The sequence below is a fragment of the Mytilus edulis genome, chromosome 1, assembly GCF_963676685.1.
Source record: "Mytilus edulis chromosome 1, xbMytEdul2.2, whole genome shotgun sequence".
NCBI lineage: Eukaryota > Metazoa > Mollusca > Bivalvia > Mytilida > Mytilidae > Mytilus > Mytilus edulis.
The window spans coordinates 98983975-99010969 of NC_092344.1; the positions used below are offsets into that span (position 1 = coordinate 98983975).

At 30.6% G+C, this 26995-nt stretch overlaps 1 protein-coding gene across 2 annotated transcripts; it reads left to right on the top strand.

Moving 5' to 3' along the window:
• Positions 1-90: 90 nt before the first annotated feature.
• On the top strand, positions 91-25926 carry LOC139497526 (protein DENND6A-like). Of its 2 annotated transcripts, XM_071285754.1 has the most exons (20): positions 91-279; positions 6424-6462; positions 7315-7357; positions 8043-8152; positions 9009-9089; positions 9575-9680; positions 10854-10933; positions 11741-11806; positions 13156-13211; positions 13861-13921; positions 14425-14486; positions 14846-14941; positions 15257-15351; positions 15720-15782; positions 16391-16455; positions 17605-17694; positions 18383-18436; positions 20134-20346; positions 20897-20971; positions 21649-25926. In XM_071285754.1, exons 1-20 carry the CDS (start codon positions 124-126, stop codon positions 21766-21768), a joined length of 1731 nt encoding a protein of 576 aa, XP_071141855.1. In that variant the 5' UTR covers positions 91-123; the 3' UTR covers positions 21769-25926. The 2 variants fall into 2 exon arrangements, with proteins under 2 accessions (XP_071141855.1, XP_071141861.1); XM_071285760.1 differs by lacking the exon at positions 11741-11806 and having other exon boundaries at positions 100-279.
• The last annotated feature ends 1069 nt before the right edge of the window (positions 25927-26995 follow it).

Here is a 26995-nt window from a genome sequence, read left to right on the forward strand (position 1 = left end):
GTTATACAAAATAAATATAAATTATTAGTCTTTTAGTAATTTTTTAATGAAACAGAAGAACTTAAAATAATTGATTTTTGATTCGAGACTAACAACAATAAAGGTGAAGGACACCTGCCGAAAATGGCAGGAACGAAAGAAGAACCTGTTTTCCATCGAGAAAAATCGCCAGATGATGGCCCACAGTCACCCACTATGTTACCATGGGACAGATTTTCAAATTGGTTATATTGTGCTTGTGTTGTTACGTTTGACCTAGAATTAGGTCAGGCCATGGAGGTATGGGAAACCCAGTATCGTTGGACTTTTCGATTTATAAATACAGCTGCTGATAGAAAAAAAATAAACATTAGTACCGATTTCAGTGAACTCGATGCTCGATTGTATGTGTTTATAATCCTCCTTTCTCAGTAACACCATCGTGAGAATAGCGAACATACTTGAAAGGAAAAATATTTAACTCATTGACACTGTATTTGCACTAAATAAACAAAGAAAAATTGTAAAAATTGATAAAATAACAAATATTTAACATAACAAAACTATGACAAACTATGATTAACCATTTAGTTTTAATGCATTACATAATAAAAAATAAATAAATAAGATTTATTTAGAGTTGGCAAGGTATACAAAGTTGAAACATAGACAAAATAAGCTGTAATGAGCTTTTAACTGACATATGAAACATTTTTAACAATACAACATCTATAACAATACAACACATAATACACATGCAATAAATTTCACAGCACAAAAATGAAGCACTAAAAGCAGAATATAAGCATAAGCTAGGTATTAAAGCTATAAGCATATAGGTGTAAACTAGGCATAAAAGCTGGCAAAATGTATAGCATAAAATATTTAAAACAGGGTATGATCTACATGTAGATGACAGATCTGCACAAACTGTGTACTTACAGTCATTTCCCTTCCATGACTTCAAAATATTTTGGAACTGACTAAAATTAGCAATTTTTCTAAAATCATCAGGTAGATCATTCCATAAAACAGCAGCTGTGTATTTAAAAGAATTCTTACCATAGGTTGATGTTCGGACCCTAGGTATATCTACAATATTAGAATATCTAAAATTATATTTACAATCTTTCAATACAACTTTTAAAACACTCAATAGCCATGTTACGCATACATTTGTACGTCTTATTTTCAGTGATGGAACCTTTGCTTGTAAAAGTAGTCCATCATATGAACATAGTCTTCATATATAAATCGTAAAGCCCTTTCCTGAATTTTTTCCAATTTGGTGGTGTTATTTTTGTTGCAAAAATGCCATGCCAAAGGACAAAAAATAAATGTGTGGAAAATGGTCAATTTATTCAATTTTGTAATTTAGCAGCCAATGCGCTTTAAAACATTCAGTTGTTGGGATGCTTTACAACAAATATTTTTAATGTGGTGATTAAAATTAAGTTGATAGTCAATATCAATACCTGAAAGTTTGACAATCTCATTACAGGATATTTTTGCTGACTGTATATTAAAAACAGGCTTTTTTGCAAATGTTTTATTTCCAACTGCAATGGCTTGGAATTTATCAGGATTTGCCTGCATACAATTAAATCTAAACCAGTCAATTAAAACAGCATTTTCTCTTTCAAGTGTACATAATAAATTTTCAAAATTGTTGTCAGCATATGACAGAGTATTATCATCGGCATAATTATACAGGGTACCATGTTCAATAAAATAGAATATGTCATTTATAAAAATATTAAATAATAGGGCCCCAGGATTGAGCCTTGGGGTACCCGTTTCTGGATGTCAGTCCAACTGCTGAGTACTCCCTGAAGTTTGATTTGTTGCCTATGATCTGTAAGATAATTTTGAAGTAATTTCACTGATTTAGAAGAAAGACCATAGGCAGATAATTTACTTAAAAGAATATCATGTGGTAAACAGTCAAAAGCTTTCGAAAGATCCATTAGAAAAGCTGCCACATACATATTTTTATCCAAAGCTGTTTTCAAATCTTCAAGAATCTCAACAAAGTTGTCTGACATCAATGGCCTTTTCTGAATGCACATAAAAAAGCATGAAATATATTTTCAAAAAATTCACAAATTTGATTTTTTTACCAGGCATGTGCTGGAAAGCAAACATCAGTATGTGTTGTGGTTTTCTGAAACTGAAGAAGACTTTCAAATTTGTGCACTTTCTGTAAATTTTGTCACAATGATTAAATTATCGTAAGTCTGTTCGCTCCCTTAAACATTCACCTCCTGGGTTTGTTTGCACAAAATTAATATTCAAATGCAGTTAATTACTAGAGGAGGTTTCAGCCACACAGCCTTATTGGCCACAGTTGTTTTGGCTATACCCCTAATTCAGTTAATTACTAGAGGAGGTTTCAGCCACACAGCCTTATTGGCCACAGTTGTTTTGGCTATACCCCTAATTCAGTTAATTACTAGAGGAGGTTTCAGCCACACAGCCTTATTGGCCACAGTTGTTTTGGCTATACCCCTAATTCAGTAACACTTAGCTAATGGTTCTGCCATGGGTTTTTATGCCCCACCTACGATAGTAGAGGGGCATTATGTTTTCTGGTCTGTGCGTCTGTCCGTTCGTCCGTCCGTCTGTCCCGCTTCAGGTTAAAGTTTTTGGTCAAGGTAGTTTTTGATGAAGTTTAAGTCCAATCGACTTCAAACTTAGTACACATGTCCCCTATGATATGATCTTTCTAATTTTAATGCCAAATTAGAGTTTTTACCCCAATTTCACAGTCCACTGAACATGGAAAATGATAGTGCGAGTGGGGCATTCGTGTACTGAGGACACATTCTTGTTTTTATTGTTATAAAGGGAGGAAGATATAATTGAATAATTACATTAGATGTATGTTTCATTATAATATTTTATTCTGATTGGCTAACTGCACATCACGTGTTATTCCGTAAGCAGTTGCAATGCTCAATACAACTTTTCATTCATGATAACATGTGCTCCAACAATAAAGTGCACAGGTGAATTAAATAATAAAATATATAAAATTCGTGTTTTCATAATCATAGCTAAAAAATGTAATTATAAGTATTGAATGCTTCTTTTTGTAACTTTATAGGGTTGTAAAAGCGTTGACCGTGCGTACATTTTTAGAATGAAGCGCGGATTGACTGTGCGTACATTTTTAGAATGAAGCGCCTCCGCGCTTCATACAAAATGTACTTCCGTCAACGCTTTTACACCCCAATAAATTTACAAAAAGAAGCATTCAATTCTTAATTATTAAATCAGGAAAAAGTCATGAACTGATAGCAAGTTTGTAAAGTGTATCAGATTCTACTGATGAAAGCTCAAGTTGGAGCTAATATGTTTAGATAACTCATGTCAGTACACCATTTCTATATTGCCTACTGGATTGCTAATTTGTAATTCATGAACATTTTTAAATTATTTTACAGCCATTGCTATGCCGATGAGAAACTTCATATTGTTGATGGTTAGGCCACACCAATTTGATTCCTTGTTCGACGGACCCGCCCGCACCTATTTTTTTCAAAACAGAATTTTTTTATTTTTTTTATATTCCCGCTTCCCGCATCTGGAAATGTAATCTTGTCCATATGAATATTTGTTTCAGCATGAAACCTATTTATCCAAAGCGGGAGTGCTCCATAATAAATTTATAAGAGCAGAAATACCTGTAAAGAACAAAAAATTGGTTACTTTCCCCCTTACTTATATTCCCTATCAAAAAAATTTCGTTGTTAGAATAAAGTACAAAGAACTTCTGACGGATTTGCCTTCAACTGCAATTATATTGTATGCTGGCGAAACAAAACTATCCATAACCGCTGCATGTTTATGCACCTGTCCTGATTGATCGAGGGGCCTGTCGTTCAGCAGTTATCGTTTGTTGATGTTGTTCATTGGTATTTTCCCGTTTGGATATACATGATATATAAATTAGATCGTTGGTTTTCCTGTTTGAATTGTGTACGCTAATAATTTTGGGATCCTTTATAGCCTGCTGTTTGGTCTGTATCAAAGCCCTGTGTAAAAGGCCGTACTTTGACCTGTGTTTGTTATTATCAGGTTGAGAACAACCCTCCCTCAGACAAGGGGTAATTTTACTGATGTAGAAAAGAAAATAGAAATACCAAGGATTTGTATAGTTCTTCAATACAAAACCTTTGAAAACTTAGAATTTTGTACTCAAAAAGAGAAGAGTTACATCATATTTTAAACAACTTTTTCTAAAAGAGGGGTCCACTTATTTTGAATAATATTAAACTGTTAAAGTAAATGTGTTAATTAACATGGTTAAAGTCCAGGAATATTACAAAATTCTTGGACATGTTTTGACCATTTAATACCAGATAGGTATATAGTTCTTTGGGAAAACATGAGCCCTTTTGTACAAAAATATATAATAACTTATATTGATCCCTCATAAAACATGTAAAAGGGATATTTATAACATAAAGGGGTTGTCCCCAAACTGATTATGACTTGGATGGAGAATTGTCTCATTGTCAGTCACACATACATAGACCAGATTTGATTATTTCTTGGTGAACAGGGAAAAAATACTTCAGAAATTAAAGAAATGTCAAAGTACAAGCTTTAATATTGTCAAAACCTACTATTTTATGTTTACAAAAAAAAAATTATAATCGCTCGCCTTTACTTTTCAAGCTTCGCCTCAAAAATTTGCAAATTAAATATTTTTTTATTAAAATTTTCAAATCGCTCGCTCGCCCCAAATTTTGGAGTCCAAAAATCCGTAGAACAAGAAATTAAATTGGTGTGGCCTTATGTAAAGATATAAATAAATAACGACCTCGTGCAAATGGGCTATTCAACTTTGTTTCGCATTCAGTTCTGACATTATTTTCCTTATAAATGGCTAAAACGACTAATACATGCTCAACAATCTCTAGCTTATGGGTTAACTTGAAATTTATAAAAATATGTAAGGGAGATTGGAAGAAATTGACTTGGGATCTTAATTGAATACCGGCACTAGGACAGCATAAACTTAAGTGGAACCAAGTTGGGAACCTGCTGCAAAGACAGGGACACAAAGCAACAAGGTCCTGTAATTTTCCTCAGAAAAACATTGAAAATAAGCTAAAAAGCATAATGCTATATTATGCTCATAATGCTATATTATGCTATGTTGTAGTTTATGTAAATGTGTTTTTTAGGTCTTTCCACTTTTCTGTGGAAAGACCTATTGTTTTTCTTCTGATTATTTTTTTTTTTTTTTTTTTCTTCCGCCAAATTTTGTTCTTGCGATAAACATTTGTTTCACAATATGTCGCTTTGATATTTGGTATATGATATCGAACAGTTTATGCGCTTTTGAAATTTACCCTGCGTAACCGAATACTTTTCTTTGTAGGAGTTATCTCCCCAAACACTGTTTTCCTTGTGCTCACAACTCCTTTGCAACCGTAAAAGATAACGACAAATTTATTTTACAAATTTGCTCGTTATATCCTTTGCATGATTTGTCCTATTTTGACCGAAGCAATATGACCGCTCCATATGAGAGTTATTTCCCCTTATGCATCTGATATAAGTGATATGCATTTCTATCTTATAAACCATAAGTGATAGAGACCTAGGATCTTTTGATTTGAGGTCCTTGGTCCAAAAAATTGAAAATTAGGTCAAGGTCAAAGGTCAAGGTCATATTCTAATATTTGAATTTGGCTTATTTTCACTTATATTCAAAGACCGTATAAGATATCAACAAATTATTTTTACTAAATTGTTAGTTGCGACATGTCGTAACCCATAAATTTTTATTGCAAGGGCACGTTGAACGTAAAAGGGAGTTTTCTCCCCTCTTGTATTTAAAAATACGTGTTTGGTGATATAAGTCATTAACCAAATATAATTAAGACCTATGGTCTTTTGATTTGAGGTCCTTAGTTCATCATGACCTTGAAATTGATCTCAAGGTCATAGCTTAATTTGACGTTCTAGATTTTGACCTTTGCTTTTACTTTATATGTATACATGATAAAGCTATGAAACTTTTGGAAAAAGGTATCAAACCATTTAACCTTGAAAGAAACAACCGGAAGTGACCTTTTGTAAACCGGAAGTAGCTATTTTTTGTACTTTATTAATATAAAAGTATATAGAACCAGATATTTTTGGAATCAGTGTCAAGTAAATAATCAAATATAATCGTAAGTAACATTTTTCAATAGGAAGTAACAAATTATCTCCCTTATTTAAAAAAAATGTATGGAAACCAAATATTTATTTTTGGAATCAGCGTACTAGAAGCTATATCATTTGACGATTGAAATGACATTTTAAACTTCGTTTCACAACTTTCATATCAAAATACATTGTTTTGATGGAAAGACCTTCAATTGTTCTCCGAACAATTGGTTTTTAATTTTTATATATCTTTCAAAAGATGTTTTCTTATTTCAGCTTATTTATCCAAGTCATGTCAAGTTAACAGATGCTGAGGTAGGTCAAGGACAAAATATCCCCTCAAATATACATGAACAATGTATGTTGTTATGTTAGAATTTTGAAAATGACATATTTCTTTATGTTAGACTGCATGCAACAATTAGTAAAGAAATGGAATTGCTGACACAAAGTTAACCTGATATGGTAAACATAAACCAAGTGATATTTCATTAAGCAAGACTATATGGTTACTGGAATGATCACCAACATAGACAGAAGTGTATTTTTTAAAATTTGAACATTCTATATATAATGTCAATATTGGTTGACTTAACTACCAAACTGTAGAAAAACGTAGAAAATTTATTACAACCAATTTACAGATCTGTCTTTCATGAAAGATTTTGTTACGGTTAGACAAGTGTTTAGTTTATGCAGGTTTAATTGCCAAATATGTGCTATGGTGATATATGAATAGATTTTATATAGTATTACAAATGTGGTGTTATAGCTATAGGCATATTGGGAAACCATGTTCTTTGGAAAATAATTAAGCAATGCACAAACATTCAAACAGCGACAGAAACAAAATGTAAAGGCCAAGTTATGGGTGACACCAAGCCAAAGAAACCCACACACACAGAATGACTGGATATTAATGCTAAAACAGGACATCCTTATATCATGTATATAATTACATTCAACAACTTGTTATAAACTAATAATAGTGAAAAGAATTAAACATGCATACAGTAGTTCTTAAATGAATATGAATAATAAATAATTTTGTTATTGAGATACTCGCCAACCTGAAAGGTAAAAAAAAGCTGCATTGTAGATTTTGAAATTGATTGACCATAACTTTATTTTAAATCATTTAAAAATACTGCATGTTATTTTTTTCAGAAAGCCAACATCTGTTACCTGTCTTTCCCAGATTCTAATTCAGGTAAAGTTTATGGTATAAAAATAGGCAGATGTGGTATGATAACCAATGAGACAACTATCTCGTCAAAGTTCAGATGAAGTCAATTTATACTATCAAACAAATATTACTTAATAACAGGCTCACAGTGTTCTCCCCGGATATTTCATTAAGCATCGTGGTAAACAGGGAAATTGAAATACCATCTTGTTTCTAAAAATTATAGCATCACATCCATAACATTATCAATAAGAAAACCACTTCAGATAGCATCACATTTAAGATTTAAATAACGAATGATTTAGAATATATTAACACCATTAGACGGTGACAACGGAACATCGCCTTTTAAAAAAAGTAAATTAACAACAGGGAAATATAAATTGTCCCTTTTTGCATAAATTTATGTGTAAAGTTTATCATGTAAAACTGAAATAGCTGGCTATAAACTGTGATTCAGAACAGTACAGAAATAGGTCTGCGATTAAAGGGACGCAATTGGTGCCTGTATGAATACCTAAAACCTGTAGATAAACTTATATGAATGTTGTCATGTCGAAAATTTACAGTTTTTCTCAAATATAAGCATTTTTTTAAGGAAAGTAAGATAGTATTAAATGGTGTATTTCGATAATCTGACTCCACTTTAAGATTGTACACAAAATTGTCATATTATTTTCAGACCTAGATTTTGCTGCATCTATTTTAGGTTGTATGGGAGATACCCAGTTTAATTTTAGAATACGTCAGTCCCCTGGCAGGAAACCAGGCAACAAATCTTTTATTTCAATCAACAAAGAATTGCCAGTTTCTATACAGGTATATTGAATTATTTACCAAAAAATTGATGATATATTTATATATAGATAAGAGAAAAGCCCATTCACTAATTCAACGTTCATTTTGGTCTTGAATGAGCAAGTATAGAGTTTCATATTGTTAAATTCTTCAAATAATAAGTAATGTTAATAGATATGAGAAGATGTGGCGTGAGTGCCAATGAGACAACTCTCCATCCAAGTCACAATTTGTAAAAGTAAACCATAATAGGTAAAAGTACTTTCTTCAACACGAGGCCTTTGCACACACCGAACAGCAAGCTATAAAGGGCCCCAAAAATTACTAGTGTAAAATCATTCAAACTATAAAAAAAACACGGTCTAATCTATATATAAAAAAACGAGAAACACTTATGAACCACATCAACAAACGACAACTACTGACAAACAAGTGACTTAGGACAGGTGTGAACAAATACAGTGGGTTTAAACGTTTTTATATAAGTACCAACCTTCACCCTTATCAAACAATAGTGTAACATCAAAAATTAGTATGAATTAACATAAACAAGAAACAATAGAAGATGTTGTTATTATTTAGTAACTAGTCATGAGATTGTCTTCATACTGTATTCTTTCTTTTCATGTTAAATATTTCATGTCACTTTCCAATTTAATAAAAATTTAATGAGATTGATTATATTTGTTCTCTTTTTAAAAGTATAATTTGGTGATTTTTTTTCTAATGTTATATTTTGGAAGAAAAAAGATGAACTAACATTAAACAGTATATTAGAAATATTTATCTTTATGTGTTTTCGTATTTCTAGAGTCATTTTTCAATTCAATTAAATTTTTTGCATTATATCCATGAATACTTGTTTTTTACTTTGTAGGGTGACAATGCTCATTACTGTGGGTTTGTGTACTTCCGTCAGACTAAAGACAAGTCAATTAGAAGAGGATATTTTCAGAAGGTGATCACAAATTTTTCATCAGCAAAACTTATGAAGACAATTACACTTCTCATGGTGCCTAATGCTTTGTCTTTCTCAAGGCCCTTTTCAGAATCCATAAATCACAGGAATATTAAGATAAAGCAGTTATATCTAGCAGCAGAAATCATTACTTGGTAGAGTTTTCTTGATTCAACTGATAGTAATATTTTCATAATAGCATAGGATTTTTTAACACATTTCATACTCAAGGTGGTTTTGTTTTCTATTCTTTACAAGGGACAGAAATTTATACACAGTTTTCTCAAATCTAATTCCTTCAAAGTTTATGATCCACTTATTTATGATATGTCAGTAAGTTTTATAGAAAGTGGTGAGAATATTTTGATGGCAAATGAGTCCATATTCCTTTTATTTTACAGTCTGTAGTATTGATATCCAGATTTCCATTTGTTGCCTTATTATCTGAGCACATATCAAAAGTCCATATTCCTTTTATTTTACAGTCAGTAGTATTGATATCCAGATTTCCATTTGTTGCCTTATTTTCTGAGCTCATATCAATATTAGCACCGGAATACTTTGACAATGGTGAACCAAGTTTAGAAGCAGGTAAATATTCAATACTTTGACAATGGTGAGAACCAAGTTTAGAAGCAGGTAAATATTCAATACTTTGACAATGGTGAACCAAGTTTAGAAGCAGGTAAATATTCAAAACTTTGACAATGGTGAACCAAGTTTAGAAGCAGGTAAATATTCAATACTTTGACAATGGTGAGAACCAAGTTTAGAAGCAGGTAAATATTCAATACTTTGACAATGGTGAACCAAGTTTAGAAGCAGGTAAATATTCAAAACTTTGACAATGGTGAACCAAGTTTAGAAGCAGGTAAATATTCAATACTTTGACAATGGTGAGAACCAAGTTTAGAAGCAGGTAAATATTCAATACTTTGACAATGGTGAACCAAGTTTAGAAGCAGGTAAATATTCAATACTTTGACAATGGTGAACCAAGTTTAGAAGCAGGTAAATATTCAATACTTTGACAATGGTGAACCAAGTTTAGAAGCAGGTAAATATTCAATACTTTGACAATGGTGAACCAAGTTTAGAAGCAGGTAAATATTCAATACTTTGACAATGGTGAACCAAGTTTAGAAGCAGGTAAATATTCAATACTTATTACAATAAACTACAATTTATTTGGCGTCTGTTTCACATCTACACAATTCAATACTTCTACAAGCCTGTGTTACCAGTTTCTGTTCTAGGGCATTTAATATCTTTATATCTTATTATTACATGTACTTGACAAAAGACAGGTAATCTTCTGCCATTTCTCGTTGTCCATGCTTCATATGTCTGATGTCAACTTGTGAAATTCCCCAAAAAATGCTGTAGATCAAGGTATATACAGTAAAGGTGCTTTTTCAAAGATTTTGAGTAAAACTTTGGTTCAATGAAACTGAAAATATTACTGAATGAATTCTTTTAAAATAGTTGAAAGATTGTAGAGAAGCACTTACAATTGGTAAAAAATTTCCATAAATTTATCTAAAAATTATCACCATAAATTATTAATTATTAAGAAATTCTTCTCAAAAATTATTTTGTTGATTCTGCTTGAAAATCTGAGATAAATTTGTTTTGGTCTAGAATAGAAAAGATTTCAGATATCAAAGTTGCCAGTTTATTCATAATCACTGAATGAACTTCTTATTTTTCTGTAGTGGTTTTGCCATCCGTAGATTATCCAATTCTCAAACTGTTTAATTTCAGCTTGTCATGACATAGATCAATGGCCAGCTCCATGCTCTGGTGAAACTGTCAATCTACCTATATTTGGGACAGTCTTACAGGTAATACTGCACATCAAACATTGAACATCAGACATTGCACTAGACTTTTGTCTTTACTTTATGATTAGGGCTGAAACTTACATGCTGCTGAGTAGAAAGCAACTTGTTTTTATTTTTATGGAAAAAAGAGTAGTGGCTAGTCCAATCCCTGCATGTTTTATCTCTTTTTCTTTAGAGTGAGGTTAATTTTAATTTATTTTTGATCTGGGCATATTTCATTTTAGCCGATTTAATGAAATTCTGTTTCAAGAAGAATTTGAAATTTTAACTACCAATGATTATATATATATCCTATTTTCCATAAAAATCTTTTTCATTTGAAGTATTGAAATTTACATGCTTCATTAAAAACAAATTACTGTAGCAAGTTTTATTTTGATATGTATTGTAAGCTAGTTGTTATGACCCACTTAGGGGTATTATGTTTTTCGGTCTGTGGGTCTGTTGTTTTTTTGTTCATCTGTCTGTCCTGCTTCAGGTTAAAGTTTTTGGTCAAGGTAGTTATTAATGAAGTTGAAGTCAAATCAACTTGAAACTTAGTGCACATGTTCCATATGATAGGATCTTTTTAATTTTAAAGTTTTAACCCCAATATCTCTGCCACTAAAAATAAAAAATGATAGCACAAGTGGGACATTCATGTACTATGGACACATTCTTGTTTCGACAAAATTTATTTTTACATACTATCTAAACAATTTCATGAAAACAATAGAAATATTATATACTTGTTGTAAATTGTAACCCTGTGTTATATTTTGTTGTTGCATGTTGCATGTTGTGGTGATCCCAATGCTTTTATTGTAGGTACGAATACCTTCTAGATCTGATAAAGTTCTACTAGGTCAAGTTACAAATAAATCTCCTGTAGTGGTGAGTCTCTTGTAAAGTTTTATGTTTATATAAACAAAAATAAGAAGCAGTTAAGGATGTACTTAGGTGAGGTTAGGTAAAAATTAAGAAATTAAGAAATTAAAACTGATACTATAAGCTGGTAGAGCATCAATTAAGGATAAAGATAAGCTAAAAATATTGATAGGTCATGGACCTCTTTTTCAAGATATTTGAGATTTAAAATATGGCGGGAGAAGGCTGACTCAGACTTTTACCTTATATTTGCATTGGTATTATTTGGGTCTCAAAACAAAAGAAAGAAAATCAAGAATCTTCTAAAATTTTGGTATTTGACCTTTCATGAGCTATTAAGTCTTATATGAAAAAATAAATGGGTGTTATGGGGCAAAATATTTTACATTGTATTGTATGGAAAAACACCAAGGAGTCCGAACATTTGACACAAATTCCAAAACCTCACCTAAGTACATCGTTAAAAGTATTTTATTTCCATCCTTTGTTTGATGATCTTATATATGTATCAAACATGAGAGTTTAGTGTAGTATATATTGATTTTTTATAATATTCATATTTGATTACAAATAAAAATGTATATATCTTGTTATTTGACAGATAGATAATCTGGTGAAACATTTGAATTCACTTGAAAGTAAAGATGATTTAAAGATGCAATTAAGGATGTTCGCTACTCTGTTAAATAATAACAAGCTTTTTAAAAGACTGTTATGAATTGATAGTATATAAATAAAGAAACTAAAGAAGTAGAAAAAAATGTAGGGTCCGTGTGCTCATTTTCGAGATATAAGCCATTGAAAAATTGGCGGGAAATAATTCTCTCTAGATTTTTCATACATTTAACATTGGCACCTTAATTGTTTCAAAAACTATGAAAAAATAACAAGAATTTCATAAAATTTTGAATTATGGCTTTTTTAACTTTATTTAATAAAATTATGAAAAAAAGTAGGGGTTGGTGGGCAAATTTTTTTAATGACAATACATGGATAAAACCAGAGGATTCTGAAAATCTGGCAAAATATTAAAAAATGGAAGAGCAAACATCCTTAAAGTCACTTTTTTAAAGTTAAGAGAATAAAATAAATTGACAATTGGTTCATGGCAACAACAGTTATATTATATAGTTTTAATAACACAATGAGGTCAAAAAGAAAGTTATAATAAAATTATTTTTATGCTGGATTATAAAGGATAATTAAAATTATTTATAATGAAAAAAAAGAAAAGCAAGCTAAAAAAAAGATTCATGTAAAAAAAAAAAGAAGATATCAATGACTGAATTTAAAATTATATTTAAGGATGTCAATGTGGTAGGGACTCAAACAATTTCTTGTTTTATTTTTTTCAGCCAATGATACCTGCCCATGTGATTCTACCTTCTTTATGTGAAGTTGATATATTTAGGTAACTAGATATAAGAAGATGTGGTATGAGTGCAAATGAGACAACTCTTCATTCAAGTCACAATTTGTTATAGTATTATTCTTATATAAACAATTGAAAATTTTCAAAGTACAATGTATTGTAGGTATTGGTTCCCAAAACTGTTCACAAAAACATTGTGATTGGTTTACAATGTAGATACCATGGTGTAAAGCTATTTTCAATATGGTGTACAAGCAATGAATGTAATTAGCCACAGGTTCCGAAAAATGCAAATAGTGAAAAGCCATGTTTATAATTGAAATGTTTATTTCGGGCAAATAAAATTTGAATTAGACAGAAAAATATCTGGTGCTTTCTGACTAACCCTAAGTTTGATGGATAAACCAAAAGTATTTTATTATTTTTGCCGAAATTTATTAAATAATATTTTATGTCCTTAAGAGTTATATTGTGGTACCTTTTTTAACTGACTTACCTAGTCCAATTGTTAAAAAATAAGGGGTATATTTTTATGAAGAGTATAAAATTCTTTTCTGTATCAAATGATTGATTGTTACTTGTTTATTCAGAATGATGTATATTAAAGATAACAAGTATCTCAAAACAACACAAATTATTGGAAATTATTTGGAATTGTTACTAAAGTTCGATTTATTTATATTTGCAGTGGCTTCCAGTCAATTCTACCTCATATACAAATGATGTGGGAATTAGTACTAACAGGGGAGGTAAGTATGTTATTAATTCTAGAAGATACATTAAAATTCATTATTATTTATTTTTGTTTTTATTATATTCTCCTTTAAATGAAATGGGTTAATTTGAACATTACTTGGAACTATGTCATCCTTTTTGTAAAAAAGACGATATGTTATGATTGCCAATGAGACATCTATCCACCAAAGGTCAAGGACAAGGATGTAAGCAGCTATAGGGGACTGTATGTACAACAATATGCAAAATACAAACTGTATACACTTTATATAATTATTTGATAAATTCCATTAACTACTGCATTAACTAAGTTAAAACTCTGCCTCTTTATTAATATATATATATATAATATAGAATTAATATTTTTTTAACCTGTAAAACTTAACCTTTGATTTTGATTAAGTTTAGGAAATTTGACTTCTTCTATTTTGTTATCTATTCATATTTATAAATAATGAAACATTATTATACCATTATGCAAGTGAACAGATAATGACAACTTTATATTTGTTTACAGCCTTTAGTAGCGATGGCTGCCTCACCATCAGTTACGTCTTCGACAGTTCAAGCACTTATTAGGTAAGGTTAACAAGTAAATTATATTTACTGTGATAAATTCTCTCTAGTGTGCTATTTCTGCACATTTTTGTTAAAAGAAACAGGGTTGCATTTTTTGGGGGAAAAGTGTAATTCAAGCCTAATTTGTTTTAGGGGAGGGTGTAGTTCCAGCCTAATTTGAACCTATTTTAAAGATACGTTTTTACAAAGTTTAGGAAAGAAAATTTCTAAGCCAAGGTAATCCCTGTACAAAATAGCATATATAGTAACAATTCTTAACTTGAAAGTCCCATCTAATTTGGTGCATAATGAGTTTTAACTGATGCTGAGTTATTAGTTACCCAACATAATCATTATGTAAATATTTTTTTCATTTTTAGTCTTATTAGTCCACTGAAATATTGTTCTGATTACCGACCATACTTCACAATTCATGACAGCGAATTTAAAGAGTATACAACGAAAACACAAGCACCGTAAGTTTGAAAAGTTTTTGTATTTTGAAATGAATTGGTTATAATATCAATAAATTATATCAAATAGAATAAAATTTGGAGTATTTGTTAATGTGAAAATTCTTTAATAGTGTCGTGTCAAGTATTCTGGAGCCATTCATTGTCTATTATATTGACACTACATTTGAATTGATATTTTTAAATCAAAGTTTTGTTTTAATTGCCATTATAATTGCTTTCCTTGAAATTATTTGATTATACATATACTATGAAAGCACTTCGTTTGTCATGTTTGTATAAAATTTATTGTGATATGTTTATCTTCATTTTTTTCAGACCATCAGTCATATTAGGAGTCACAAATCCATTTTTTGCCAAAACCTTACAGCACTGGCCACATATCATCAGAATTGGTGAAATGATGACTCAAAGTAAGGATTCAAAGTTTTTTGTGTGGGATAGAAAATGTATGTGATGTGTGTTTAGAAGGAATGACATGTGAAAAAGGAATAGAAACATTTCTTACCTTATGCACAGTTAATGTGAAAGTTTTACCTCTGAAAAAATATTTTATCATGAATCGAACAGAAATTCAGCAAAACAGTCAAACAAACAGTCTTAACAAGTTGTTAATGAATACAGTAGATACCTCATAAAATATGTTTATAAGACAAGTTGAGAATGAGAAAAAGTATTAGGAAACAACTAACAGTTAAAGAGGAGGTTTTATTGAGTTAGAATTTTGTATTTGTTGATCTTCAGCTAAAGATGTAAAATCTATTTTTGCCTTTTATTGCAGCACCAAAAGGCTTTAATAAATTGAAAAAAGCAAGTAGTTTGAAGACATTAGATTCTAAACCAGGTAATTAATGAGGAAGTTAGTTTTGAGAACCTATGTAACTTTTGATGTATAGCTCAATATAATTATTGTCTCAGAATTTCAAATATTGAGTATCAAACATGTTTATAATGAGAACATATAACAGGATTGTTCTATTAATTTTGATGTCCTGAGGGCTATAAGGTGCCAAAGCAAAAAAATAAAATAGCCTTTCAAGACGTCATAATTATTTGGAATAATAACATGAAAAAAGTCCAGATCCCCACTTGGGTCAAACAAGACTTTAACATACACAGCCTACTCTCTAAAACACTTATCACCTAAGAATTATAATAGTGAATCTATGCAGGATTGACTAACTCACTGACGAATGTGAGCTCATGGGTTGACTATCTCACTGAACAAAGTCAGCTCATGGATTGACTATCTCACTGAAGAAAGTCAGCTCATGGATTGACTATCTCACTGAAGAAAGTCAGCTCATGGGTTCAAGATATTGCTAAGACTTTTACTTTACAGTTTCCTGCTGTGTAAATGTCAATATTACAACTAGAGATAAAGGTTCCATCTTTTACTATAATTTACTCTTAATCACTTTGCTTTCCAGTAAGTAAATATTTTTATTTCAGGTGTTTATACAAGGTATAAACCATTTTTGAATAAAGACAAAGCAATATTAAAGAGATTGATTAAGGTAAGAACATGTATATATATATATGTATTTTTTATGGCCCTGCAACGAAGTTGTAGGTGCCATATAGTTTTACTCTTGTTCGTAATTCCGAAATTCCGTAATTTTGAAATTCCGTCATTCTGCAACAAACCATTATACAAAGTTTTTTTCTAAACGCCTTCAGACATTGGGCTGATTTTTGGTATGTGTGTTAACCATGATGAGATACAGATCAAGTTTAAGTTTCGTTCCGCTCTGCTAATTTTACCGAAATTACTGGCTTTGGACTTTGATAAATTGTTGAAAATCACAGGTATGCAGATTTTGAGCTGATTTTTGATATGTAAGACTACCATCATGTTTGTGTCCACATGTGTTATAGAAATTGCAGATTTTTCAACATTTTGAGACGTGGCCATTCATGTCGCTTTGACACATCTAGTTTTAACTTAAATAAACTTTAAAAAGAAAATACATCTAAATATTTAAATATATCTAGTCTCTACCAAGAAATGAGCTGCGTCAGATTGAAATTGGCCTTATGCAAATGAATATCAATACATCTGTTTACTTATTTTGGGTTGACGAAAATCTATATGCAAAGTATGTAAGTGTTTGAAAATTGGTTTATCATTCATTTCATTAATAGATATTCCAAAATCTTATCAATATACATGTACTTGCATAAGGTGGATTCCATTTGATGCATTTGATGCACTTATTTAAAGTGAAATTGGAAATGCACCAACATAGTAAAATACCAAATAGTGATACAAACATTATTTTGATGTATTTTATACCTAAGAGAGCGTTTTTAAGGAAACAATGATACACTAATGTCTCATCTTCACGTAAGAACGCATTATTTTACCTGATTCATTATTCTTGTAAAATTATTTATCTCATAATACCATCCCCAACAAAAAGTGGTAATTCAGGCTAGAATTTTCTAAAAGTGATATTTGTTTTTGGAAAACTAAGACTCTTAAGGGTGTTTCCTTGCTGGAACATGGTAGCATTATGGTACTTGGCATATTGGTTCATACCAAATTTTTTGCCCATAAACTCCAATTAAAAGTTAAATAAAAAAAACTATTATATATCCTCAAAATAAATTATTTGATTGAAAATGTTGCATAGAATATTAGATTTTACTTTAATATTTTTCAGGGTATACAGACAAAGAGACCTGTTGAAGCACAGAATGCTATATTACGCAGATATTTCTTAGAAATTACACAAAGTTTTATTATACCGTTGGTGAGATTTGATCACATTCATAACTGGACCAATGTTCAAAAACCTACTTCTCATTTATTGACTTGTGTTAGAGGGTTATTCTACATTTTATTGCTTTGTCTTAGAAATCATCAACATATACTGTAGGTGCATTATGTGGTCGAAAGTTGTTTTTGAACAACAAAATTTTGTGAAACATTCATGAAATTTTACATAGCTTGGACAGGAACTTCTTTGGGATCAAGAGATAGCATTCAGAGCAAATTATTTTTTTATGCCAGGTTGCCAGTCAAAGAGCCATTACCCTAGACCATCCGGCTTTAACTTAAGTTTGCCTCATCAATATGTTATACACATGCTTGTTACCATTTAACATCAACTGTACACCATGGATACATTCATTGTTCCTTATTTAACTGATAATGGAATCATGTTTTTGCACTTACATTTCGAAACAGTCAATTAAGAAACAAAACTTTTTTTTTTTCCTTCTTCATTTTGTTGTATTTAAGTTATAAATGGACTTTTTATTGCACTATGGCAATTATTAACCCTTTTACACTGACAACAGCAGTCACACAAATTATTTTATTCATTTGCTTATCTTGTTAAAAGTTTTTTAGAAGTTACATTTTTTGGTTAACTCTATTAAAGTTTATGGTTCATGAGTTACCATTTATTTTTAAGATACATGTAATTTTACTTTCAGGAACGTTACATGGCAAGTTTGATGCCTTTGCAGAGAAATATATCTCCACATAAAGTAAGAAATTCTTTTAGATCTAAGCAAATATCCTATATTACTCTTGAATAAAATATGTGAGAGAAAATTTGTAATTAAGTGTTTATGTCATCAGAAGTATTTTGTGTTGTTGGGTTTACAATGATATATAACTCACACACCCTTATATAGGGATATTAATGGTAAACTTTTGTATTATTATTATCACTAAAACACACCCACGAAATCGCAGGTATTTAGAGCTTGGTTGAAAGTATGTAAACTGTTGTAGGGAGAAGATTTCATGTCTGGAAAATTTCAGAAAAGGTATCAAAATTCATAGGTATTTGAAAACAGTTTAAGCCCTCTTCCTTGCTTCCAAAGTCTGTTTTCTCGTTTCTGTATACTATGCACATACATATTCTATAATTAAAGTGTATTTGTTATTTACTATTAAATTCAAGTTTCTTCTCCTAGGCGATCACTGCTTTCTTAGGGACAACATCAAAAGTTCAATGAAGGATAAATGGGAAAAATTGATTGACCAATATGGATATATGTAAAAATCAATGTCGGATAAACAAAAATTTCTTTTATCCTACATTGATCTTTTGATGTCGTCCCTTATATATAGAGTCTATATCAAAGCGACTGATGATAATTATTGTCCTGTCCCAGAGTACTCTTATGAAATTTATGTGCAAGTTTAATCCGGGAGTCCTGTTTGACTTAAAAGCGAAACGCAGGCATTTTAAGCTTGGCTGAAAGTATGGTAACTATTTTAGGATGATTTTTTGTAAAAGATTTTATGTCTGGAGAAGTTTAGTAATGATATCAAAAGTCATATAGGTACATGGAGACAGGACAATATTTTTAAGTCCTCTCTTTTTTTTCAAAGTTTGTTATTATTTTGTTTTCTGTTATATTTCATTATTTTTGCATTTCTGTATATAGTATATAGAAACGCAAAAATAATGGGATATAACAGAAAACAAAATAATAGTATTACTATGAACATACGTTTCTATATTATAAATATTAAAGTGTATTTAATTTTCTATTAACTATTAAAGTTCTTCTCCATGGGGATCACTGCTCTATTATATAGACAGTCTCTATATATTATAGTATTATAGTAATCATAGTATACATGCAGATAAACGCTAAAATAATTGTCCTGTCCCCGTCCAAGTACTTATGAAAATTATGAACAAGTTTAAACAGAGTTATAATAGTAGTGATTCTTTCGATCTAAAAACCATGATATGGACAACGCCCTGATTGCTTATTTATTTTTAATTTTTGTTATCTATCATACAATTGGTTCTCAATGTTAAAACCAGAGTCATATCTGACTTAACAGTTGGTTTGAATACGGAATCAATATCCGGACGCCTTAATTTTCGTTTTCCCCCCAAAAATAACCCAAGCTGAATAGTCATTAGAATGGAATGGATGACAAATACAACTAAGCATGGTATCTATAGGACACAGCGTTATGATGATTAATTTATTAGGGAAGAAGGCGAAGCGACACACAAAGTGAGGTCTTCTCGTTTAATAGTGTAGATTATAATATGAAAAATCATTAGTTTTCAGTTCAGCTTTGTATTGAATCTTTTTGAGTGAAACTGATAAATATTTATATACAGGTACTTATCAAAGCCTCATGTATTTTATACCAGACATTTAGAAAACTTTTCATATCCTTTGAGAACTGGTAATTGTATTTTTTTCAGAGTCCTCCAGTTTTAAGACCATTTGATATAGAAGAATTCTTAAAAACAGTAGAACATTCTGGTCCACAGCTGACATCAGGAATCAAGGGAGATTGGCAGGGACTGTATCAAAGATTTTTTAGAAGTAGTAATTTTGAAGGATGGTACAAGTTCAGACAGCATGAAGTCAACCAAAAATTACAAGTGCTGCATTTAGAGGCTATTTGTGAAGCTGTAAGTAAACAAAATACAAGTGATTTATAAAGATAAAATAGAGAATGGAAATGGGGAATGTGTCAAAAAGTAACAACCCGACCAAAGAGCAGACAACAAGAACCTTTTTTAAATGAAAAAAAAACACAAAAACAAAAGATTATGTATAGCCTGTCTGTGAAGCTGTGTGTTAAAAATAACAAGTGGTTAGTTTCCAGGCTATTTTTAAAAGCTGTAGGTGAAAATTTCAAGTGCATCATTTAGAGGTTATTTGTGAAGCTGTCAATTTAATATAGTGAACGTTTTGACTTCACCACTAGGGGTTTATAGGAACTGTTTGTATGTTTAATCAGCATATCAACATTTATTTACTTCAATGAATTATGTTGATATAGGCCGGCCATAATCTTGCCGCTACAATTATGTGGAGTTATCTGGAATAGCTATACATTGTATACCCATAATGGAACGACGAACAGGCAGGGGTAAAACATTACAATATGCCCCAAACTTTCAGTTGTTGGGACATACAAAAAAGGTCATTACTTATGATAAAAGTTTTTTATTGTAGAATTTGTTGGATTGGATACAAGACAAACAGGAAGTAGAAATTGTAGATCTGATCCTGAGAATTCGTGAAAAATTGGTAAATATCATAGTCTGCTTCAGTTTGAAAATCACCTGTCACTGTATTTCATAAATGTCTTAAGGAGGTTAGCTACTCAGTTTCAAAATAACAAGCTTTTCATAACAGTAGTATATATTGATAGGGAATAAATAAAGGAACCAAAAAAGCCCCAAAAATATATAGGTCAATGTGCTTGTTTTCAAGATATTAGCCATTGAAATATTTGCGGGAAAATGTTCTCTCTAGATTTTTCATAGTTTTATCATTGACAAGTTTAAGTACTCAAAAACTATTAAAAAAAACAAAGATTTTATAAGACTTTTACAGATGGCTCATTTTAATACATGCAAGAGATTTATAAAAAGAAACATGGGGGGGGGGGGGGGGGTCAATGGGCAAAAACTTTTAAGGGATTCAAATGGATAAAACCAGAGGATTCTGAGAATCTGACAAAAATCCAAAAGCATGACAAGCAAACATCCTTATCTAAAGAAAAGATTATTATCTAAAGAAAAGATTATTATCTAAAGAAAAGATTATTTTGTTTAGAAGTTTAGTTAAGGTAAGTCAGTAACTGGCATACTAAATATGCAGTAATGGTTTTGCTTCAAACTTATTGATCTTTGTACAGATAATAAATCAACAATATGACATTACAAAGAATTACAATAATAAAGACTATTTTTATTTTTCAGACATTTGCTACAAACAACAACTTAGTTGTAAATATGGAAAATGTAAACAAACTTCAGAAACATTTACAAGGCATTATATCATCCCTGCCTGAAGATCTCCAGTCTGTGCTCAAAAGCTGATACAAATTTATGTTGTGTCACATGTCCCGTCACATGATATTGTAGTCTGCCTCACGTGAATACAAGCTGAAATTTTCAGTAAGATGGATCTTCTGGACAAAGAGAGTTGCAAAGTTTCATATCATCTCTGCAAAGTTGATTAATTTTAATTAAAAATGTTCGATGAAATAAGCAAACAAAATTTGAAGAAAAAGACCTATTATAATTAGCACAAAAGTTGTTTTTTTCAATGCATCATGTCTGGGCTGCATGTGAAAATGGAATTTGATACTGTGAGAATAGAAGAAGGTTCATAAGTAAAGACGAAAGAGTAAAATGGTTATTAAATGTACTGTAATTGTAAATACAAGATTGCAATAGTTCAGATACGTGTACTGGTAGTCTACATTAGATACATTTTATTTCTTGGTGAAATTTTATTGGCCCTGATTTGTTATGCTCATTTTATTTGGAAAACAGATTCATTAGTTTTGAGACTTGAAAAAGTTATGATCATGTAGAAAATAAAAATTACACATTCCAATAGACTATTTGCCAATTCCCGTAATTGACCCTGTAATTAGAGATCCCTCTTTCAGTTGTCTCCCTTATGAGGGAAATTAATTTTTCATTTATAATGGAGAGCTAGCAGAACCAGCAAATTTACCTATGCATAATATGAGTAATCTTTAAGGTTTTCAAATCTTTTAATTACATTAGTTTGTTGTTAATATAAATACTTTTGACATCAGAAATTATTTTTTATAAAAAATTAGTGAAACCGCTGATACATCACTTTCAATTCATCATACTTTGCATTAGCAAAAGCCAATTTTGTCCGGTTTGGAACCAGTCTACGATTGACAAAGGGAAGTAATTTGTTTAAAAAGTGTGTAATAACAGAATCAAATTGGTAATTGGCAAATGGACTATTATCTGTTAAGAAATTTGGGAATGCCTGTTTCGTTTGCTGTCTGTGATTTCTAAAGATTGATCTGTTTTAAACAAGTCTTGCATCATTAGTGTGCATATGGTGGATTTTTAAATTGTAAAATTTCATTGTAAAATTGTAAATCAAAATTGTCTTCATATATATATTGGGAGCAAACCTATCAAAGAAAACCTATGAATGATAGTAAAGAAGTAAATCTTTTATTTCATTCAGTCCCCATGCAATTATGACTGTTCAGTTAATTTAAGTAGCCTGCTGTAGTATAAATGAAGTTTACCTTGAGATGATTCCACTTTTACTAGTTTAGGTGATCATTTATGTACAAAAGAGTTATTTAACCAACTCATTGTACCCTGCCTTATCTTTGTTTGCATATCATTTAAGTTTGTATGGAATTCTCATCAAGTTTGTTAGATCAACTTGTTTGTTTTGAAGCTTGTTTTCTGGACCTTTTCATATGGTTCTTTCGTGCCTATTATATACTGGTCAGTGTTCTTTTCTGCTATGTTTGTACTGCTGTGGCTATAGCTAGGAACTTTACTTTCTTAGGTATCTAAAAAGAAGAAAACAGATTGAAATTATGATATAGACTAACATTAAATATTTTCTCTGTTATCATGGTCACTGTGTGACTATCTGGATGTGCCATCCAATCATATTACAAGATGGCCATGTAGATAACCCAACATTTTATTACAGAGATTCTTATAAACCAATACCCTTAATTCAAACTGTGTTCTGAGCAAGTGCCCTTAAAACAAAAGAGGAATCTTCCTAAAAGTTATACTACAGAAGACTTTGGACTGTGAAACAAGGGTGTGTAAACTGAATGAAATGACTGATTATATTATTACCAGCAGGTAGATCAGGGTTGTTAAATATAGGTTTTTTAATTTATTTTTCCCACCTGATCATGTATTTCTTTTCATATTTTAATCTGATTTTATAGATATTTAATACTGTACAAATATATTTCAAGTCACGCACTGAGAGGTCATTTTGTATAATCCAAAATTATCAACTTTGAAAGAAGCGTGTGGTTAGAAGAAATATTTGATTCAACAATTTGAAATTACAAAATTAAAAAAAAAAGAATATAGCTCATGTTCTCCTTTTCAACAAACAACAAAATTTTGCAAAAGTTGATATTTCAAACCTCTATCTATTTTTTATATAAAGGATAAGAACAACATTTAAGTCAAAAAGATGGTTAAATTTTATTGGTTGTTGATATTTTATTATGGACCAGTATTACTTTTAAAAATACTTGCCAACCTTTGTTAATGAATGGTTGTATAATTGTGTAATTTATTGTTAATGTTTTAATTGTTGATGTGCTTAATGGTGCAAGTTGCATTGTGTACATAAGAATTTTCATGGAATGGTATATTTTTATTTAAGCAAATGATATTTTCTTTACAAAAACAGAAAAACTATGTTCATTAATATAACATGTATTTCATGTGTTCACAATATATCAAAAAGTTTTCCATGATTGTATATAATGAGACTAGTCAAGTTATAGTTTTGTGACATAATATACATAATAGTTAATGTCATGTCTTGTAGTCTTGTTACTGTGCATATTTGAAAGACTTTACAGAGGCGGATTTAGAGGGTTTTCAGGGGGCCCAGACCCCCCCCACCCTCACCCCTTTTTGTGGGAAAAATTTGGGTGATTATATAGAGAATCACTAAAGCATGACTGGAGCTGGCCCTCTCTTAGGCAGCCAGTGGGCCTCCCTTATGAAAATTTCGGGATCCTTTCCTGCTTTTTCCTTTCACAATACCAATTGCTAAAATGTTAATCAAATTGAAATTTGACTCAATTTCTACAAAGATAGAAGTTGTTGATATTTTAACTCATTGCTTGCACAGGTTTTGTAGAGTTATTGAAAGTTTTTTTTTTTTTTTTAATTCACACCAACTAAATAATCTTGTGACCAATCTGCCCTTTTCTTTTTTTAGAAGGTTAAAGCATATATATATATGTACAGTGTAAACTGTGTAATCAGACCCACTGGGGGACCAGAACAAAATGTCAGATTAAGCAGGGTATCAGAATTCTCGGATTTTTCTGCAAGGATACGCTTATTTTGGGACCATGAATATGTGTGGGTTAAAGCAGGATGTTAGAATACTCAAGTGTTGGATTAGGCAGGTTACACTGTACCTATTATGAAACTAAGCTCTAGTCAATAATGTTAAGTGTGAAAATATTTGTAAAATTTTTGTCAATATTTTTGCACATCATAGATAATGCTAGGAATTTTTTGCCTTGAAAGAGAGATACAAACCTAGTTTTTCTATTCCAATTTGAAAGATTTGTACTGTAATACTTTTGTACATGTAGAATATTTTTCCTTTGTTTAAATTTGTTTTAATCAAATTTCAGTTGGAAAATATTCATTAATAAACCTTAAAAAAAATAAATGAACTCATTGAATAGAAATGAATAATTGTAGCATATTTTATAGATTTATTTGAATGAAAGCAATAAATAGATAAATGTTCGATATTGAACTCTTAGTTTACAGCCTGTATAGTGTCATGATTCTTCACTATTCTTCATCAAAAGCAATAAATTAAGGGAGGTAATCCAGTAAATTTGATCTGCAAGTATACATCTTATTTCAATGTTTCTGTACCATTTCGCAGAAGAAACTATAACTTCACTCTCAAAATTAGTTTCAGATATCAATTTTTCATTCCTTATGAATAACTTTCTTTTTAAAATCCTTCAAAGACTAACACACACGAAAACATGATTATATCTGGAGATGTTTCTCTTTAAGAAGAAACTAATTTCCTGCCTTGACGGAATGGTAGAACAATTTTCAATAATTTAAAGACAATTCAGTTGGACCCTAAATTGATGACATTACAATATTGTTTGCTGGTTTCATTTCTTTTACTAATTTGCTTCATGTAAGCTCCATACAAAGTTCAATATTTTAATAAATTTTCAATAACTACTAGTACTTCTACTTGAAAAATAATCACTATAATAAATTCAGAAATGTCAAATTGGTCACAGACTGAACAACTCAAAACATTGATTGTCATGAAAAACTGTTGTAATTGTGATCCCCCCCTAAAACAATCTGTGTTCATGAAATAAACAAGAGTACTATTTGATTTCTTATTGATTGAGATATGTATGTTTTCCATGTCAATTTACATCGTGTATTGTTATGTCTTTTATCAAATAAAACAAACAAAAGAAACAAGACTTGATTCAGTATAATATGAATATTTGTTCCCTTCCAGTACATTGAATGGAGCACTATCTGATGATCTTGCCCTGGCAGTTGGTGTTTCATGATTCTGATTTTTTCCTCCTGTCTTATACCTTTGCCTGTAAGTCTTATCTCATTGAATGTGTTACATGTACACTTTAAAAGTTCTATGCTACCTCATAGTAAAGTGCATGTTATAAAAAAATCAAGAAATAATTGATGCCAGCTATACTTTATTGTAGTTTTAACATGGATAGGCATTATATTCGTGATTATTTTTGCCAGAGCGATAGCGAGGGTCAATCCATTTTATCAGAAATATGAAACAATTTTGTCATTTTAGTACAACAGTAATAATAACCTATACTTTATTTTATATTTTATCGTCGGAACACATGTTTCAATGAAATTATTATATACAATGACATGCCTTTTTAACGGGAGAGATGAAACGTGTTTTTCAGAGGGAGGGGTTTTGAAATTAGAACAGCCAACATGAACGTTGTGGTATCTAGGTCAAATATGTCAATTACGAATTGTAACACATTGTTGCCATTGTAAAAGTATTAGTAACAAAATGTGTATCATTTTAGTGTTTGAAAGTGTTTTAATTTAAGGAAATACATTAAATGCATACTAATTTGACGAAATTCATTTTTCTGCAGTAATCAATATACGCATGTGCAAACTAATTTTATTGGATAATAAAGTATGGTTTCTTTACAAAGCTAAAGAAGCACGTCATATTAGAATAATAATTTAATTCCAGAAAAACATTAAGCAATAGAAATATTAAAGCAACCCCTTCTCCTTTACATTTTCATCAGTTGTATACACCCAATATCATATATTGTAGAAAGTTCTACCGCATCAACAAAAAATCTACTGATAGAAAATTTACCAGGCGTTTATTGTATAGGCATATAGGTACTATTCATGAATGGGTTATGATTTCTCTGCGAAATATATGTAGGTAAGGATTTCACAATTATTTAATATATGAATGGGGTGGGTTTTTTGTCGAGCCTGCGACTTGTTGCAGAAAGCTCGACATAGC